The 21266-nt window shown below is 37.8% G+C and overlaps 1 protein-coding gene across 1 annotated transcript; it reads left to right on the top strand.

Moving 5' to 3' along the window:
• The first annotated feature begins 94 nt into the window (after positions 1-94).
• LOC135467101 (tRNA pseudouridine synthase Pus10-like) lies at positions 95-19421 on the top strand. The gene is made up of 18 exons (XM_064744862.1): positions 95-179; positions 1928-2062; positions 3428-3595; positions 5961-6047; positions 6481-6515; positions 7398-7509; positions 8828-8889; positions 9053-9101; positions 9662-9735; positions 10642-10727; positions 11332-11457; positions 12913-12969; positions 14201-14333; positions 14826-14943; positions 15921-15964; positions 16396-16494; positions 18574-18673; positions 19089-19421. The coding sequence occupies exons 1-18, from the start codon at positions 162-164 to the stop codon at positions 19419-19421; spliced, it is 1836 nt and encodes a 611-aa protein (XP_064600932.1). The 5' UTR covers positions 95-161.
• The last annotated feature ends 1845 nt before the right edge of the window (positions 19422-21266 follow it).

Raw genomic sequence — 21266 nt, 5'->3', positions numbered from 1 at the left:
ATTCATAAAACAATAAAAAAACCTCAGTCACAATTTTAGATTAACTATCAAGATCGGTGACTATCTCCCTTTAAGAGCTCTTTTATGATTCTCACACGTGCTTTCAGTTTCTACTGAGTGAAACGACGTTCTCATCACAGAAACACTTGTGCAACTTAAAGATGGATGCCTTCAACCAGGTACTGTATGCTGCGAAGTGGGTTTCTCAGTGGAATGGAACGCGTTAAAATGTAATCAGTTGTGGATTGTTCGTAGATAAGGGAGCAACGTTCGTTACTACATGACGCTGCTGTGAGAACGTGTAGCAATATGAAAATTACAACAACGTCGCCAGCAGAGCTCTGTAGAGGTGTGATTCCGTTAGCCTATCGAGACATGATATACTTGTCATTTTCTATAAGCTTACCTATCCCCATGTGGCTGTTTCAACTCCTCTCTTTATACTGGGCTGGTAGAGTATCATAGCCACAGCAGGAGCCAGTGGTAAACCATACACTGGTTCACACCATATCCGATAAGTCCTTTCTAAACGATGGCTGCAGTCCAAAACCGGTGTCAACTTGGCTCTTACCTCTCAGCTCGCCCAAACACACAGCATCCCAGGTATGTTCCATTTGGTAAGGACCCACGAGACCCGTATTCTCAACACGACAAACCATTTCAGAACAAGGCGGCCATTAGCCTTGTCTTTTGAGTTTTAACACGCATAATAACTTTTTCAAGACACTTAGCTGTGGTAAAGGCAAAATGGCTGATGCTTTAGCGATGACTGAGGTGAATTTGTGGTCACCAAGTGGAATGTATGTCGGATGTTGTGTGTGCGGGTGAGCTGAGAGGTACAGTTGGCATATCTTTTGAACCTTCTGCTGTGGCTATCATACTCCTCCAGACGCGTATAAAAAGAGGAGTTGAAATAGCCACCTGCAGCTTACCCATAATCAGCATTTATCACTATAAAGCTTTCTGTACAAAGTATTCTTATTGGTATTGGTGTCAGTCATGTAAAGCCAGAGAAACTTGGTTATCTCCCTTGTATGCACTTTGCAAACAAACATGGCATTTGGAGTAAGAATTTGTCCAATTTTCACCAGTTTCATGCTTGTGTGGATTTACTAGTGATGACACATGGGAACACCTACCTGTAATTGATAACTGAGATGATTCTGAGTACGGACAGAATTAGATGCGTCAATTAAATTGGTAAATGTTGAAGTCTGTTTTCAACAAATTCTTATATTTACATGCCGCATCGTTTAATCATTGAAAAGAAAAATCCATGTGGTGCATTCTTTCAGAAAGCACTTTGCAAAACAGAATGAACCTTTAAATCTATTTTAAACCAGCAGCACTTTATCATGTCAAAACCATAAAGTCGTAGTTTTTAGAGCTAGCTTAAGCACGCATTCACCCAGGATATAGCTACTACCACTGTGGAGTTAATTAAAGGCAAATGAATATGGCATCAACCTTTACCAGCTGTTTCGTTTGTAATGGTGAAGCAATGCTGAGCCTGTTCCAAACCACTGAACTTGTGTTATTTACAAGCACCATTACCTCTGCTGTCCTTCGGGTCACACACATCTTCTGTGAATCAGAGCATGGAGGATGGAAAAGAACTTCATTTGCATTGCTGAACCAACCGCTGACAAGAATTTAATCTGGGAACACTGGTTTCCATTCCCATAAAACTCATCACAGGTGCATTGAAGAAAAAAAAAAAAAAAATTGAAAAATTCAAGAACCAGCATGGCATCAAACAACAAAGCATAGAAAAATAATTTACAACTGTATGGCCATAGTGCATGTATTTATACTGCTCATCGCTAGTGTGCTGTCACAAGGTATAGTAGTGTTAAATTGACTGTCTTTGGTAGATGCACTCAGTATTTACAGTTATGTCACACTTACGGGTTTCTGTCTCCAATAGGTATCACTGTTTTCTGGTTCCCCTGAGGTGATGGGTGCTGTGGCTGGTGTACTGATGGAGTTAGGCTGTTGCCCAAGGTGCACACTGCGGTTTCTTGGGGAGAGGAGATACCATGCTTACAGGGATAATCATCAGGTCTACTCTCTTCTTTATGTGTAGTATTTATGATGGCTTCGTTAACTCAGTGGTCTTGGGCGTGTCTTGTCTTGTGTGAAATTTTACATCTTAGGCCACTGAAACAAAGGAATCGTTTGCTTAGGTTAATTGTAAATTATCATGAGTGTAGCACAAACTTTCAGTTGTCACCCTTATATTAAAAGAGATTGTATGCTATGAGTGTTTTAACTCGCAGTGAAATATTACAGTCTACTGTTACTGTGTTGTAAATATTTAAAATCGCAAAAAGATATACTTTTCTTAAGGGGACGCATTCGGCTACTAGTTAGTAATTTGTGATTTGAAAAGATATACTTTATAATTGTATCAAAAAGATCTTACAAGATTTTATTTATTTATTTATTGAATGGTGATTTATGCTTTACTCCAGTCAAATATTTCACTAATATAACAGTGGCGAGCATTATCGTGAAAGGAAACCAGACAGAGCCCGGGTGAACCCCACCACCATCCGCAGGTTGCTGAAAGACCTTCCCACGTACATGTACCCCTCTTTGTAGTATGGACCACTGGGGATTTTCAGGGAACTTTAAATGTCAGGCATTGTTTTGTAATTATGTATCTTCAGGTGTGTGTTACAGATTATTGGGAACTCCAAATACTTTATAATTGTATTTAGTTTACTACACTATAATTAGGAGTCAAATGGTAGTAATTTTTGTATTTAGAGGGACAAACTCAAAAAAAAACTGAATTTTATTTAGCAATATGTTCCAGGTAATATCCCTGGGTTAGTTTGTTTTTCATTGATTTTTTCAAGAAAATTATATGGGTTCTGGCTAATATTGGTTGGGAGAATCCATATCAATCCAGTTCTAGATTCCCACCATTTTGTTCCGCTGGAATCCAAATCCAAACATCAAATCGAATTACCATTAATTTGTGTTTGCTATTCTTACATGAGTTTGTTATTCTTACATGAGTTTGAGTATTCTTACATGAGTTTGAGTATTCTTACATGAGTTTGTTTTTGTTATTCTTACATGAGTTTGTTATTCTTACATGAGTTTGCCCATGCAGAATATGCACTGATGTGCCAAAAAAAAATTCCTTCAGTACATGCTTCTGGCTAGACATTTCACTGTCCATGAATCATGGTACATATGGCAGTTACTTGCCTCAAGTCACAGTCCAAAAAATCATTTGATTGATTGTTTGGCGAATCCTGTTGGATTCTTGTGAGTTAAATTTTAGAGGAATCAGATTCCCATCAGATAGTAAGCCCTGAGTATGACAATTTGCTCCCCTCCTTCAGAAAAATATGTTTGGCATAACTGAAGAAGTTTGGAATCGAACTTCACTTTACTTTGTTTTTTATGACAGGAACTGTATGATCTGGTGAGGAAGCTAGTCAGTTTGAAGCCACTGAATGGAGACTGTGCAACAAAGACCGCTGATACAGAGATGGGCCCTGACGGGGGATCAAAGAAGCCTTGTGTTATTTGTCTGGGTGTCTTACAAGAATTTTGTACAGAGCAGTTTGCTCAGAAGGTGAGGAAGCTAAATATTGGTTAATAAACTGATTCTACACACACAATGAGCTGGCATCTATCAAGCCCACGGTAAGTCCACTATGAACAATTCTAGTGTAGGCTTTTGGGGCTGTCTAATACATGTTACCAAACGTCTCCCACCAGTATAGTACGCATATCTGTAACATATTAAAGACTACAGCCATATGAGAGTTGGCAAATGCTCTCATGTAATTGTTGAAATATGGCCTCTTGTCAGTTTACCTCAGTTATCGTACCTTCTCAACAATTACAGACACTTTGCTAATTGAGATACACTGAGAGTAAGTGGGTAGCTCAGAGGAGTCTCCTGCGAGGTGCTCACATGCTGGTATCAGCATGCCAGCTGGAGTATAGGCCTCACCAGGCCTACATGTATAAAGCCAGAATTTCCTGACAGCTTATACACTGCAACTCGCGGTGTCCGTTTTTCAGTATACAGGCTCGTTTAAAGAGTAAAAAAAAACTATGCTGTCTGATATTTATAGTCGATGGTTGTGTGGCATTATTTACAGGAGAACATTCAACACCCTACTGTATTAGGCATTATATCCGCAGGATTGTCTTAAATCTTGTGTACCTCGCCACTCGTGTACGGGGCCCATATAAGAATGGAACATGGATGATTGCAGATTAATCATTGAATTTACAATGCTGCTTTACATATATGGATAACACACCTGCAGCAGTAAGGCACAAGTGCCTGACCTGTGAGCAGATTTTCTATTTATTACTGAGCATGCGTCCATTTAGGCAGGAACATGACATTCCTCTGACAGCTAGTCTCAGTGAGGAGGGTGCCACAACTTTTTTAGATTATTTAAAAAAAAGATAGTTTGTAACATATTACCACAGTTATTTCAAGAAAAAGATGATATGTATGTTTATTCAGGTATAGATGTCATTAAATTAGACAAACATGGTTTTGTAACATTTTTAAATGCCTTAATTCAAAGCTCCCTGCTTACATACCAGACGACCGTGAGAGAATATCAATCTCTGAAGAGTACGTACTGCTGTGAAATGCCATCGCTAATTTTACAGAAAGTACATAAACAGTGTTCGCTCAGATAGCAAAGTTCAAGTGGTTAGATCCAACTGAAAAAATGGAAAGCCTGATTTCTCAGTTCCCAGACGAGAATACAACCCACATAGATTTCATCTAGCACCTGCAGGTTTGCGACATGCGAGGCTCTGTAGTCATTTCCAGACGCAAGACCTAAATATATATGTTCTGTGTCCTAATAAATGTCTAAAGTAAAGAGAAGAACTGCCAAATTTTCTATGGTATTTATCTTCCTTAGCACTCTAAAGGTATGTTCAGAAGCTACGAATGATGCAGAGTATGGCACAGTATCAGTAAATACATGAACAGGTATCTCAACACCCATCCCTTGGAAACCTCACTCAGTTCATTCTGACTGCATCTTGACAAACACTTCAATTGAACGTTAGTGAGACAAAATATGCACAGTGTATATGGCTATATGGAGTGTGAAAATCAAGACTGCATGCAGAACAACAGCTACAGGTGCTCGCTGTGTATGTACTGGGGGTACTGAGTGTATGTAATCGCGCTGATAATATATATTTAAGCAACTTTCCCAAATTATCGGCAGGCCTACAGGTACAGGTTTAATTGTAGTGCATTTAAAGTCAGCAAATCTATATCTTGTAGTGGATTTAAAGTCAGTAAATCTATACCTTCTAGTGGATTTAAAGTCCATAAATCTATACCTTGTAGTGGATTTAAAGTCAATAAGTCTAAACTTTGTAGTAGATTTAAAGTCAATCTATACTTTGTAGTGAATTTAAATTCAGTAAATCTATACCTTGCAGGGGATTTAAAGTCAGTAAATCTATACCTTGTAGTGGATTTAAAGTCAATAAGTCTAAACTTTGTAGTAGATTTAAAGTCAATCTATACTTTGTAGTGAATTTAAATTCAGTAAATCTATACCTTGCAGGGGATTTAAAGTCAGTAAATCTATACCTTGTAGTGGATTTAAAGTCAATAAGTCTAAACTTTGTAGTAGATTTAAAGTCAATCTATACTTTGTAGTGAATTTAAATTCAGTAAATCTATACCTTGTAGTGGATTTAAAGTCAGTAAATCTACACCTCCTAGTGGATTTAAAGTCCATAAATCCACACCTTCTAGTGGATTTAAAGTCAATAAGTATATACTTTGTAGTAGATTTAAAGTCATGATTACGTTCCTCCGAAATTTTTCCAATAATGTACTTACGATCTTTGTAATTAAGCCCATTTGCTAAACCTGGACAGTATTAGTACATGTACATTTTTGACGGATGTAGTTCTTACTGAGTTATTGATTGTTTCAGATCAGTGACTGTGTGTTTGATGCTGGGTTTCAGTACAATGAGCACATCTGTTCTCTCATGCTGCCACCCTGTATAATCATCAGAGAGGTGAGGCCTGAAAATAAATTACCAAAATAAGGGATGGTTTGGTTTAAGCCTGTGTTTCCCCTTTAACTGCAAGTGTTACAACTTTGTATATGTTGCCAAAGTGTTTACCTCACATTTATAGATGGTAAAACACTAGGGTTAGGTAAAGACACTCATTTTATAAATCTATACATGTTACAGGTGTGGTGTTGTCTGTCCATCCGTCTGTCTGTCTGTATACCTAATGTATTGTGTAAAGAGAATTTCACTTTGTGTAAAAAATATATTGTAATATTTTTATTTCATATTTGTGATTGTGAATTCTGTTTGAAGCATTCACTCTGGTTACATTTGGAGGACACCTTTCGATAAGTTTGAAATATATTTTCTGTTCTGCTCTGTCAGAATAAAGGCTGATTTTTGTGATATTTGTGATTGTGATTTCTGTTTGAAGCATTCACTCTGGTTACATTTGGAGGACACCTTTCCGTAAGTTTGAAATATATTTTCTGTTCTGCTCTGTCAGAATAAAGGCTGATTTTTGTGATATTTGTGATTGTGATCTCTGTTTGAAACATTCACTCTGGTTACATTTGGAGGACACCTTTCCGTAAGTTTGAAATATATTTTCTGTTCTGCTCTGTCAGAATAAAGGCTGATTTTTGTGATATTTGTGATTGTGATCTCTGTTTGAAACATTCACTCTGGTTACATTTGGAGGACACCTTTCCGTAAGTTTGAAATATATTTTCTGTTCTACTCTGTCAGAATAAAGGCTGATTGCTCTGACTGACAGTTCTTTGTCCCTATTGCTCGGGTGAAGTAGAATTTTTCCTTTTGGCCCCGTTTACCTTACTCCTTTGTGTCAGTTGTTTGGTTATTATCTCTAGTAAGAATGACTTTGGTATGGAGACAGTGTAGACGTGATACAATTATTAGTCATGGGCTTACTTAACATTGGCTCCACCTGAAAAATTCAAAATACCCTGTACTCCCACTGTGTGAGTGAAAATAATAGAAATCAGATATTTTTGTATTGAATATGAACCTGTTTGGGTTTTTTTCTCACTTAGCCCCAAGTATGATCCATGCCATACTACACAGAACTAGATCTGATTTACATGTGTGTATATAATAAATGTTGACGGAATTAAATATGCTTGATTAATTCACAATTTATAAGCTATTTTGAAGGCGATTATTCTAAAATTATTTCATGTATATTTTAGATTATGGATAGTGTGACTAATGCTCATTATTATTTTTTGCTTGTCGATCTTGAATAGGTCAGTAGTTTTATTATTACATGTATAAGCTCCTATAAGCTCGTGCCCTGTTTGTTTCACATGTCTGTATTTTTTTCTTCAAAAGAGATGTTTATAGCAACTGCTCTAAAGAAAGTGTCCCTACAATAAAAGATGTCTGGAAATGGACCTTGGGAAGCAATCTCTCAGAAAAGCTATGTTCTCCATTTGAAATTAAGGTATGATAATTGTGCTGGTTAGCCAGGCTGTTGCTGTCAAAACGGACTACATTGCTATAGCATATTGATAACCACTACATGTAGTTCCTTTGAAGTTTAATCAGTGCTAAATGAGGGAGTGGGCTTATGGTCTAGTGGTTGCTGAGGTGCTTTTCTTTCAGTCGCAGTGACACCCAGAGTGCGAATTCAGAACCAGCCTTGGACAGGGAATTTGTAGCTAACCTTCTCTTGTTGCTTATGGGGCCTTGGTGATAATAAGTGGTTGATGTTCTTGTGGTTGTTTGCATAGTCTATCATGGGTTGAAGATCCCTTCCACCAATGTGGTTGTCAAAGGTCAGTGGTTTACTTAGGGCGGTTTGGTTTTCCTCCACCCATAATGCTGACCACCATCATTTAAGTGAAATATTCCTGTGTGTGGCATTATACAATAAACAAAAATCAGTTAATAAAGAAATCAGTGTGTAGAAAGACTTTAAAATTGGCAGCCTTGACATTCATTTTGTACTTGGCATAGGGTATACATGTAGGCGAAAAACTGGTCAGCCAGTTGTGTGGGCTTGCTATGACTCTGTGTGGCACCATGCCTAGTTTCTTTTGCATTCCAGTGAGGCAGCACTATAATATTAACCAAAGAGACTAGTAATTAGAACTTGTGTGTGACTGTTTTTTCATTGTTTTACTCTGCCTGTCTCCATTTGTATTTGTTTATAACTTAAATCACTGCTGTTATTGTGGACGTCTTGTTTTTGATACATATTCACTCTAGTACTATAGAAGGCTGGAATAACTCAACAATAGGCCTGCTCTGAATTACCTCCCTTGTTACACGACAATGACTGTGATGTAAGGCGACATTAGTGTTTAAGGTTTGAAACTATGAGAAATGGTTCCTAGCTTATTAAAGCAAGCAGTATTTAGGTTATGTCACAACAGTGACAGTTGTTTTCTTGGCAATACAGTGTTAAAAAAAAAAACAATGACGTCAGCCTTTGAGAGTGGCAGAAATGTCCAGAGTTCTTAAGCTAGTGAGTTTGCCCAAGCTGTCTGTTATATTTAACTAGGGTCAGGTTTTTAAAATTACCTTCGAATGGATTAAAAAATACATAATATTGTATTGGGCTTTACAGATTATTTTGCAAAATTAGAATCTTAAAATATCGTATGCCATTTTATCCCCAAAACATGCGATTAGCCATTTTCTCAGATATCAGCGAACCACAGCTTATTCCTAAAAACGCACATATAAACGGTTGAGTGACCTCTAGGGATTTGTATTCACAAATTATTTCAATTTTTAGCCTTTTTTTTTTTTTCCAGGCCCAGTTTGACATCTGTGTCACATTTTCCTATAGTGCTTCAGATTCAGAATGCAGGTTTTTGTAAGTATTTCTTTTTTGCCTAAAAAATGAAGCTTGCGGTAAAATAATGATTTCTTTAATATCGTGACACTAAATGTTTGGTGGATTTCCAAACGGTAATATTTTCCTTCAGTGGAGTTATTCTCCTTCAGTGGATTATTCCTCTATGATTATGTTTTTTCAGAACTGAATTGTTTCCCGACACTTTTAAGAAGAGGAAAACCAACAAGAAGGTAACCATCTTTATAGAATAAATCAACTGTTTTTGGTCAATAGAAAATGAGTGAGAATGCACATTTGATACCAGTTTTGTTACTACACAAACCCTGCATGATTGAAGAATGTTTTTATAGACTTAGTCTTTCTGTTATGTAAATATAAGCTGATTTCTGGCTTCTTCATTGTTATTTTTGTCCGGAAAGATATTAAATCTTAGCTTCCACACGCTGGGCTATTGCAATTCAAAATTATTTTCCCTTCAGATAGCAGACTCTTTGTTTGAGCACGTTCTCGCCATGATATGACTGAAATATTACCAAAGTGGAGTTGAGCCATAATCCTCCATTAACTTGTTCCCTTCGGACAGAAAACAGAAGCAGTGTTGTGTGTTTTTTCTTATCACATCAAATTAAATGTGATCATCTCAAGCATCAGTCAGATGTTTGTCATAGCATGACTCCTGCTTTCCTCATTTCCTTAAGAGCAACTATAAAATTTGCATGCAAGGTTAAATAACATTTACATATAAAACTAAAATGGATATACTGTAATTTGCTGATCGTTTATGTTTTAGTTTGGTTGGGAAGTTTTCTCTAGAGCCAGTGTCATCAAAGCTGTGTCAGACACTGCTGACAGCACCTTTAAAAGGTAATTCTCATAAATGCAAAAAATTGTATTTTGCACACACTTTTTTGACAATTTTTCAGACTGTACTGAATCTTTTAGAATGTAATTTTTTTATCAAACTGAACATGTTGCTCTGTAGCCATTCTACAACAATTGATCACTAACAATTTCTAAGAAAATATGTAGAAGTAGTACATGTGTGTATTAAAAAGAGAAGAAAAAAACTGCTGATTTTTGGTTTACAAGCAGTGACTTGTGAATTAACATTTGAAAAATGCACCCAATGATCAAAGATAAGAAGAACACCATCTCGAAAAAGAACCACATGGCAAGTACCTTCCCATTTTGGAAACACCCTGAATAGGTGGATGAAGACTGTTGTAGGTGCAACAGCTGAACTTGAAGGAACTTTATAGATGTGCGTGTAATTTGATATTTTGTTTGTGTGGCAGTTGCTATGGAGCTCTGGCCCATGTTAGACTTACATATATGTATATGGTAAGGGGACTATGAACATTCCTATTGTGAATGCGAGCTACCATGAAATGAGACAGGTGTAACATTGCTAGAGAAAAGAAACTGTCTGATTTCTGTCACTAAAGAACATTATCTCTTTCTTTGTTTTTGAAGGGGCCTCTGTGGCTCAGTTGGTTAGCGCGCTAGCGCAGTGTAATGACCCAGGAGTTTCTCACCAATGCGGTCGCTGTGAGTTCAAGTCCAGCTCATGCTGGCTTCCTCTCCGGCCGTACGTGGGAAGGTCTTCCAACAACCTGTGGATGGTCATGGGTTCCCCCGGACTCTGCCCGGTTTCCACCCACCATAATGCAGACCGCCATCGTATAAGTGAAATGTTCTTGAGAGCGGCGTAAAACACCAATCAAACAAACAAACAAACAAACAAAACTTTGTTTTTGATATTTGTTTTAGGTATTACAGTGTCCCGCCTTCAAAAGCGAGGGATGTTTGTAAATGTGAGTCCATTGTGCCCTCCCATAAACAGATCTATTTGGCAGGTATGTTGGGGCTGTGTAGCTACATACAGAGTCGTGGCAGTACACTGATACAAGCCCGGTTCACAATGCTTGTCATAGGTTCGTAACAATAAGTCGTCAGTGACGTTCGTATGATTGCTTGTGTGGTTTGATTTTCGTTTAGGATATCTTCTTTTCCATGAATATGCAATTTTCCAAAGATTGGTAGTTAATTGTGTCTGCTCTTGTTTCCTCCACCAGTAGAATTGATGGTTGTCTAATATGTGAAAAAGTCTTGAGAATGGCATGAAAAAACAGTGAAATAAATACTGTAAAGGTGAATTTAGAATTTACATCTACTGTTGAATTTCTTCTGTGAGGTTACGATCTGAAATTATTTTCAGCTAAATGTGGTTGTACTTTATTCCACCTAATAATTCATTCATTAGAAAGTTATTTATTTTTCAGGACTGTGAAAGGTTTGTTATGTGCTTTAAAAATACATCTTTTTGTTTGAATTTTTGGATAAGATACTATAGTTCTCATCCTTCTAGGTCTATAGGAGTTAGTAGAGCTTCTATTTGATTAGTGCGTTTGAATGTTGTCCAAGGTATTCACCTGTAAATTGTGTCTGATCACCTGGCAGGTAGATATAACAAGTACAGCCGCAGTCTGAGTCAAACTCCATGGTTAATTGAGGGGAAGAAGAAAACGGAGAGCTCTGTAGAAGAACTTGTGTGTAACAGAATCCTCCCCCACTTCAAACCAGATGGTAAGAGTGTGAAGGTCAAAGTTGAAACATTAACTGGGGAAATCTGTCACCGAAGTGAAAACTGCTAGTGGTTGTGAAGAATCTGCCTTTGTAAGAACTTTCTAAAAACTGGGCACTAAACTGTCGTCAGTTGGCATTTTTGAATCTGACCAAAATACCATAAGATGATCAGTCGCACGTGATCAAGTGAAAATTGGTCCATGTTTAATCATATATACATATTTGCATTTCATGACTTTGTAGGTTTTTTGATACACAATATTTGATTGTGTTGTAGTTTCAAGGTTAACAAATGACGTCCTTTAATGATTGCTGAGATTCTATGAAAACAGTACTGGGACCGCTTGCACAAAGAGATCGCAGTTACAGTTGATTGTAGACCCTGCAGCTGAGTTCATAATTGATAGTGAAAATAAATTGCCCTGTTTGCACAAGAGAATTGTAAATTTTTGTACATGAATTGTAAAGTTAGAATCTTGATCATATTCCAGATTTGACTTGGACATAAAAGAGGCCTGTTTAAATGGACTATGTACCCTTCAGTAACTTTTCTAACCTTAATTTTCAGAAGAGTTCTACATGACAATGATTTAGCAGCTGCCAACAACAACATGTGAAAAAAGAATCATAACATCTTTTTGACACAATTACATTGCACACCTTTGCAAACCGAGTGAAAAACTACAAACTAACAGTCTACCAAAGGCAGGTGTTTGTACTTAATGTTAATTTTGGGCGATTGTAAATATTTTCAACAGGATCAACCCGATTGTAATTTCTGATTGTAATTTACAATTATCGTAGCTTATAATTCCTTCTTGCAAGAGAGTTTTGATTGTAAGCTAAGGCTAAGTCAAGATATTAGTGATTTACAATCAACTTTGGCTTAAGTTACAGTCCCTTTGTGCAAAATGGCCCCAGTTCATCATGTGGATCATACTAATTTTCTGTAACCTGTTTTGCAGTGCTCAGTACTGTGCAGGATCTTAGTCTGATTACTAAACACATCTCAAAAGTTACACCTGACTGGACATGTCCCTGATTAAGGTTTCTGTATAAGAGAGAGGCAAACAAGCAGTCAGTAGCGATTATTATTCTTAAAAAAGAAAAAAAGCTGACATGCCATTGTTATGTGGCATCCGGGCCATTGACTGACTGGTTTGATGCATGTCTGTTGATGTTGTAAATGTCTTGCCTGCAGAGTTAACCAGTCAGCGAAGCAAATCTTATCACCTGATTGTTTGACATGGCCACATGTATGCCTACAAAATGACCTAGTCACGTATATACTGAAACTCACTTTATTTCCAGGCTTTCACCACAGTTTGCATAGTTCTGACGATGAGTCCTTCTCCCGTGGATAGTGACAAGATGGTGTTTGACAAAATGTTATGAACATGTGAAGTATTGACTTGAACTACTATTGTAGAGGGTATGTTTTTACTGCCTTTTCAGATTACAAGTTTTCAGCTTCAGGACGAGAAGATGTTGATGTGCGAATGCTTGGGTCAGGTAAGGAATGATTGTATACAAAGTAACAAACCATCGCTAATTTCTCCTCTATAAATAATAAAAAGCTGGATTCAAGTGTTTGGCCAGCAGAAACAATTGTGCACTTTTGAAATGTTGTAAACCGCATTGTCTTTAAGCATTATTCATTTCTGATGACACAAGCAGTAATATACAATTATTTCTGATGCAAAATAAGAAGTGTAATATCATAAAATTATTTGCTTGAGGAAAAAAAAATCTACAGAGAATTAAAAGCAAGTGTTAAAACACAGAAAATATAGGGGAATATAATATATGTGGAGTAATGTAATTTCAGGAAGATTTGATCATTTTAACCTGTCCAGTTCAAATCCGAAGAAAAACTGTTACAGATTTTTGTCTGCACATTTCAGGGTTGTGATTGATAGAACTTAGAATTGTGTTTATCTTATGGACATTTCTGATAGAATAACAATAATAAGAAGAAGGGAGGAGGTAAAAGGCAAAATCAGACTGTACTTTTAAACTTTGGAGTATGTGAAATCTGTATTATGTACGGCCGTTGACAATTTCAAGTGCGTACTGGTTATGTCCCTAGACTGAGTAAATTTGTATCGGCGTCATCTCTTCAACATTACCCTTGCCACAAAATGAACTGTATACTCATTTGGAGATAATTTAAGCAGATGAAAACAAAATTTAAATGGCATCGAATTTGTTTCGCAAAATAGGTGAACTACTCAGGTGATCATGCGAACTGCCAGTGGGTGTGTTATGTGTAAATTAACCGAATCACAATGTCATGAGTCTTGTGACTTCATGCAGGTTTGGACAAGATGAGGTGAAGTCTCTCTCATACTAACATGACCGAAAGGCGTGATTTTATGGTAGCTGCTAGACAAAATTGAATATTCATCTTGCATAGTTTGGCCTGTCGCGTTAACGGCGATGCAAACAGCTACTCTAGTTTTTCAACCTTTTTTGCATGTTTACAAGTTGTTTATTTGAGCATGTTATGAAGGCATTATTCTGTGTTCAATGATAGAATTATACTTTTTGTAAAGCCCTGAAACTGGCCATCCCAACCAAACCAATGTAGTTTAGCCTCAGAAATCAAATTTGTGAAAAGATTGAGGAATTAGGGAACTGCCTCATCTCTTGCTAAGCTGTGAGAATTAGCAAGACTTGAATTGCAGATTGTTTTATTGTGGACATGATATATTGACAGTTATTCTTCACGCACTTCTTTCAGGTCGCCCCTTTGTGATAGAACTGATCAACCCCCACATCGTGACCCTCAGTGCCGAGTCACTGCGTGCAGTTCAGGATGTGGTGAACAGTCACACACAGGACATTGCTGTCAGAGATCTACAGATTGTACCCAGGTAAGCCAAATTTTTGATTTGTGATATCACAAGGTAGTAGAAGCGTCAATTTGTATTGGAGAAATGATGAGGAACAGTTGATTCTTGAAGAGGAATCGACAAGGTGCAGAGCGCCACGTCAATTCTTTTTCAAGAATCAGCTGTTCCTTCTTGTTTCTCCTACTTAAACGTGTTTGTAGTAATGTAACAACTATCTGTTCTTTTTCAAGAATCGGACGTTGTCATTTCAAAGAAATGTTTACAAAAAAACATTACATCACAATTAGTGTCAATGGAACGCTCTTTCGTGCCGACTGTGTCACATTTATTTTCTAGTTGAACCTAATACTTAGCATGGTTGATCTGTCATGACGGTGTTACATAAAGTTTTAGTGCAACGCCGTTAGAGCTTTTAGCCAATGGGAGTCCATTCTCTTGGTATGACCTTTTCAGCTTCTGTCTTGCACACACTTTCATGATGTTGTATGCTGTAAAACTCTGGGACTTTTACAGGGAAGAGACAAGCATCCTGAAAGATGGGGAAATAGAGAAGACCAAGTCATACCTGGCGTTGTGTTGGTGTGCTGACATTTTCACATCTCGCTTGTCTGAAATCATTCAGCAAACAAAGGTACCAGCTGTGCAGGGACTTATCACACAGAAGTTTGTGCCCAGAGAACCTCATTGCCATGTTGTGAGACATTAACATACATGTAGAGAGCAGATGTATACAATCCAAAATTTCTATTCAGATTTTCATCAAAAAGGTTTTTTTGGGATATTATGGTGATACTTTCTTTTTAATGTTTTCAAGAAATCCAGTCTTATATGGCTGGACAAAGCCATCATTGGCTGAAAAAGGAATTTAACAAAAAGCAAACTTTGATTATTTATTTAAAGGATAAAAGGCTTTATAAAACGAATAGTAAGGTTTAAAGGAACATGAAGAAAGATATGTCAAAAAATGTTAAAGGAACATGAAGAAAGATATGTCAAAAAATGAGGGAAAAAAAATTTAATTTTTAAAGTATATTATGTATGTCTTAAGGGGTCTCTGTCCCCCAAAGGGTTAGTACACCAGTGTGTCGCAATGTCCCAGGAGCTTCTCACCAATGCGGTTGCTGTGAGTTCAAGTCCAGCTCATGCTGGCTTCCTCTCCAACCGTATGTGGGAAGGTCTGTCAGCAACCTGCGAATGGTTGTGGGTTTCCCCCTGGCTCTGCCCACTTTCCTCCCACCATAATGCTGGCTGCTGTGGTATAAGTGAAATATTCTTGAGCACAGCGTAAAAAACCTAATAAATAAATAAATAAACAAATATATTTCTTAGTAAAATCCCTCTATTTTATGCACATTTTATGTAAATGATCGAAAATTTTGGGAATGACATCATATTTGAACATACTGGAAACACTGTAGTTGAAAGCCATTTCCACGCACCAAGGAGAAATATTTTTTGTAGTTTATATGTTAGGTCACATCATTTACAGCGTATCAAGAAATCAAGCGTTTCATGTATATTTTAATTTTCCTGTTAGAGGGCATCGTCAGTTTTTATGTGAAAGATGAAGATGCAAATGTGGCATTCAATTTTTTTCTTTTTTTGAAGGATTTGAAGCTCTTTCAGAAAACTCCAATAAGAGTATTACACAGGTATGTTCTTGTTTAGTTTAGTGGAAAGTTAATATTTTATAGCTAAAGGCATGTCACTGGCTGAAACTCTTCATCTGTATTGCATGTATATATATATAGATGAGGTATATGCATTTGTTGTTGTTGTTGCTCATCTATTGTTCCAACATGTTATTAGCGGTATCTTATATCTGTGTTCACGCCAGTGTGGCGCAATGACCCAGGAGCCTCCCACCAATGCGGTCACTTTGAGTTCAAGTCTAGCTCATGCTGTCTTCCTCTCCGGCCGTACGGGGGAAAGTCTTGCAGCAACCTGCGGATGGTTGTGGGCTTCCCATGGGCTTTTCTTCCACCATAATGCTGGCCACTGTCATGTAAGTGAAATATTCTTGAGTGTGGTGTAAAACACCAATCAAGTAAACAAATAAATATATCTGTGTCTTTCTCTACAGACGTTCTCTGGCAGTGCGTGAGCGTACAGTGTACAGTATGAGAGCAGAACCACTTGATGACCATCACTTTCACCTTCATCTCTCCACACAGGCTGGAACGTATCCACGTTGAGTCATTATTATATGCATGAATGTACACGTACATTTATTTATATGGTGAAAAAATTTTCAGACAAGCTGTTGAGAAAGCCCATGATTATGAGCTGCTGGGCTAACCTTGAGCTGGATTCATAACCTTTGTGGTCTGTGCTGGTTTCACAGAAGAGACCTTTGTTCTCAGATCTGATCTGATGTTTGTAACCTGGACTCGTCTAGCAGATGAAAGATTTGTACTGTGATCTGTTGTCACAGATGAAACCTTTGTAACCTGGACTCATCTAGCAGATGAGATGTGATCTGTTGTCACAGATGAAACCTTTGTGATGTGATCTGTTGTCACAGATGAAACCTTTGTGATGTGATCTGTTGTCACAGATGAAACCTTTGTGATGTGATCTGTTATCACAGATGAAACCTTTGTGATGTGATCTGTTATCACAGATGAAACCTTTGTGATGTGATCTGGTGTCTCATATGAAACCTTTGTGATGTGATCTGTTGTCACAGATGAAACCTTTGTGATGTGATCTGTTGTCACAGATGAAACCTTTGTGATGGGATCTGTTATCACAGATGAAACCTTTGTGATGTGATCTGTTATCACAGATGAAACCTTTGTGATGTGATCTGGTGTCACAGATGAAACCTTTGTGATGTGATCTGTTATCACAGATGAAACCTTTGTGATGTGATCTGTTATCACAGATGAAACCTTTGTGATGTGATCTGGTGTCACAGATGAAACCTTTATGATGTGATCTGTTATCACAGATGAAACCTTTGTGATGTGATCTGTTATCACAGATGAAACCTTTGTGATGTGATCTGGTGTCACAGATGAAACCTTTATGATGTGATCTGTTATCACAGATGAAACCTTTGTGATGTGATCTGTTATCACAGATGAAACCTTTGTGATGTGATCTGGTGTCACAGATGAAACCTTTATGATTTGATCTGATAAACAAATGAAGTCCTACTTGTCCATCGTGGGTGTAAGCATTTGGCATTGCTGACTATATCAACTTCAGGGAATTTACCGAACATAGCAGGACCTTCTGATTGATAACAGACCCTTTCAGTCAGATTTTGAGAGGAAATTTTCGTAGCAAGTCTGACTTTGCTGAGGAAAAATAATGCAAAGTCACAATATTTTTATACAAGCAATGACTCCCCCGAAGCCATTTTCTTGCCAGCTCACCCTGACAAGTTAATGCTGCCTACTGCCCAACATGTACGCATTGTGAAAACAGCCGTTCTCAGTTCCTTGCTAAATGTGTGGTTCAAAATGTATCACTTTAACAATTAAACTAACTGTAAAATCCAATTTATTGCATCAATATCTGTCTGTCTGTCCAATATGAGAAACCACACTGACAATCGAGAGCTAATAGGTTTTTTGATGTGACAACCAATTATCACGTGATGCTTTCACTGCTAGTGATTGGCCAAGTTTATAAGGGCTTCTACAACATGGCTACTCGGAGTGAATTGTCCGTCAGTACCTTATCCCAAGTGCTGAACTTCTCGGCTTTCAAAACTTTATAGAATGTTTTACATATTTTTATTACATAGTGATAACTATGTCCGAGATATCATTTTTTTCTATGTATATATAGTGACAGACTTTGTGTTCACTTTAACAATTGCCATCCTCTTGCACAAAGAAATTCAAATAAAATCTGTATAAATCAGATTGATAGAAACTTGCAACATTCAAGTCTATCTAAGGTGGTAGCAATGCCTAGTGTGTTATCAAGGTTTGGTATGTTCAGCCAACCAAAGATTAGTAACCATGAGCAAGTTGACAGCATCATTTGGGATTTCCCTGTTGCCTGCTGAAAGACATACATTGATTGGTTGGGGTTAATGTTACCAAAGATCACTGAATATACTGGAAGGTAGGAATACACAGATGTGCAAGCTAGTGAACAGTTTACTTACAGTCTTATTTTAATTAAATCGGAATCAGCTATAGAATTAGACCATGTTGATGGAGGATTTTTGTGTTTGCTACAGCTTTTGATGTACATTTACGATATGTTTAGATGTGTGTTTTGTTCCTTGACTTGTATGTAGATACATCAAAGAGTTTGTTCACAGTGACCTTGGGCGAACCACACCTAGTTTGGGAACGGTGCTGAACACAGAGTGTGACATCTTAGAACTGGATGTGGAGGTACAGTCTTCATTTTGCATGGTGTACTCATAAATACCTCTCCATGTTACCACACTGTGGTAAACAAATTTTTGGAAAGTAAAATAAAAAGTGCCTACATGTAGTCTTATGAAACACTTACATTCCATGATATTGAAGTAAAGTCATCTCTATGCCATTTGTGCCTTCGTGATCATTATTATTAAACCCATGTTTGACCTCCAGTCCAAAATAGTTACTTCCCATGTGGTTTCGGCAAGGTTTTTCTCAACTGTTTAGCAACAACTACCATTCATCTCCGTGTGTGATTTAGCATTATAAAGCAAAGGAAATTTTAATGTAGAAATAATTATGAAAATTTGCCTTTTGGCTCTCTTTGAAAGAAGTCAAAAATCATGTTTTCTTTGAATTGTGATGTGTCTTTGTTCTGTTGTAGTCTGTTGATATTGACTGGCCAATGCGACTAGAAGCAGGGATATCAAGTAGTGCTGGGGAGGATGGAACTGAGAACGCCGGTAAATCTGAAAACATGGAAAAAAATAAGATCATGGAAAATTCTGGGAACACGGAAAAATGTAAGAACATGGAAAATTCTGGGAACATGGAAAATTCTGGGAACATGGAAAAATCTGAGAACTCAGGAACCACAGACACATCTGCGAATATGAGTAAACCTGATAGTCCAGTCAAAAGTGAAGATATGCAGAAACTAGGCAGTGACAATTTATCTGACAGTAAGGGAGTTTATTTAGCTAATCCTCCAACTTGACCACAGATCTGGGATTATGGAGTGACCCTGTTGTTTGTTGTAATCTGGTAGACAAACATCAAAGCTTGTTTGCTCGTGTTTTGCGTAAGGCCTGATCTAGATGGGAAACACAAGTACGTTCTTGTGATTCCTGTAGAACTGTGCAGGAGCTAACTTATGTCATTTTTGGTCTATTTTTGCTTACAAAAGGTCACGGATGAAGGGCAGTCCTTGGGTGTTTGACCTAATTAAGCCAGATTAGGTCTTGCTGACAGGCTCATGTGGCTGTTACTGGCAAAGAGTCATTCTAACCAGGCCTTCTCAGTCCTAAACCAGTCAGGGTGCAGGTTGGAATCCTAATCATGCTGTGGTTTTACATGTAAATCGGGAAGTTTCTTGGGTACCACAAGAGGAGAGTTTCGAGTTGGCTTAGGGGTACAAGTAGGGCTACTGTGTCGTGTGACTTTTCACAAGACACTTTTTTTTTGTCTGAATTTTTTCAGACTCCCATGTTTTAGGAAATCTGATAAAAATATTTGTCTTACATTCTGGACATGTCACCCTAATTCTTCAACCCTTTCAACCACTTCTGCAACTAATATTTTGAAACCTTCCGTGAGAACTATGGGGTGTACAGAAATAATTAGCGCAAGTTTACGAAGCGTGCATCTTTGTTGACACCTGGGATTAAGAGACTAATCTTAATCCCAGATGACACAAACAAGTCATTTTAGTGTCATTTTCATGATAATCGTGTAGAACAATTGCATTGAAAAAAGTGCTTTAGAGCTCAAAACGGTTGAAGGTTTACAATAGTCGAACTTTTTTTTACCTTTAGCAATGGAAAAGTCTGAACTGGAAACTCCCCTTGTGTTGTGGATCTTTCAAACTCTGGTTGGTTTCCTCAATATATAAACTTGTGATAGAAGGGAAATATTGATGAGAGTAATCCACTTCTTACGCGATAAAACCCTCAGTCAAGGCAGTACATTTACAAATTGATAATATCAGTATCTCCTTGCTTTTTGTTCAGCGTATTGGGCTATAGACGTGTATTAGCCTGGAGTCAATAAATACCTTGATTGAAATGGGTAGAAGGTATTGTATAAGTGATTTATTTATTCATCTGATTGGTGTTTTTTGTTGCACTCAAAAATATTTCACTTGTACAACGGCGGCCAGCATTACGGTGGGAGGAAACCGGGCAGAACCCAGGAGAAAGCCACGACCATCCACAGGTTACTGGCAAACCTTTCCACATACGGCTGCAAAGGATGCCAGCATGAGCTGGACTTAATCTCACAGCAACTGCATTGGTGGGAAGTTCCTGGGTCATTGCGCTGTGCTGGCGTGCTAATCACCCCGGCAACATTGAAGTGAAATCTGTCAAATGAATAATGTATCACGAGTATGTTATAATTTGAATGGCAGGGCTTTATATAGAGCAAATTGGATTTGACATTGGGTCGAATTGTTAATAAGCCATGGAACAGTCTAGAACTATGCAGGTCTGCTGAACCATGGAACAATCTGTGGAACGATGGAGAAGTCTGGAATCATGGGACATTCTGAAACTATGGGACAGTCTGTGGAACCATGGAAAAGTCAGAAATCATGAAACGGTCTGTGGAACCATGGAAAAGTCTGATTTCATGGAACAGTCTGTGGAACCATGGAGAAGTCTGGAATCATGGAACAGTCTGTGGAACCATGGAGAGATCTGGAATCATGGAACAGTCTGTGGAACCATGGAGAAGTCTGGAATCATGGAACAGTCTGTGGAACCATGGAGAAGTCTGGAATCATGGAACAGTCTGTGGAACCATGGAGAAGTCTGGAACCATGGGACAATCTGAAACCATGGGA

The sequence above is a fragment of the Liolophura sinensis genome, chromosome 6, assembly GCF_032854445.1.
Source record: "Liolophura sinensis isolate JHLJ2023 chromosome 6, CUHK_Ljap_v2, whole genome shotgun sequence".
NCBI classification, from domain to species: Eukaryota; Metazoa; Mollusca; class Polyplacophora; order Chitonida; family Chitonidae; genus Liolophura; species Liolophura sinensis.
This window is presented reverse-complemented; position numbering and strand designations above follow the sequence as displayed.

Excerpts from the sequence above, each read along its gene's own strand:
- LOC135467101 (XM_064744862.1), top strand. Across the intron at positions 7,510-8,827 it reads GTTCTCCATTTGAAATTAAG|GCCCAGTTTGACATCTGTGT; the intron begins GTATGATAATTG and ends TTTTTTTTCCAG. Across the intron at positions 9,102-9,661 it reads AGAGGAAAACCAACAAGAAG|TTTGGTTGGGAAGTTTTCTC; the intron begins GTAACCATCTTT and ends TTTATGTTTTAG.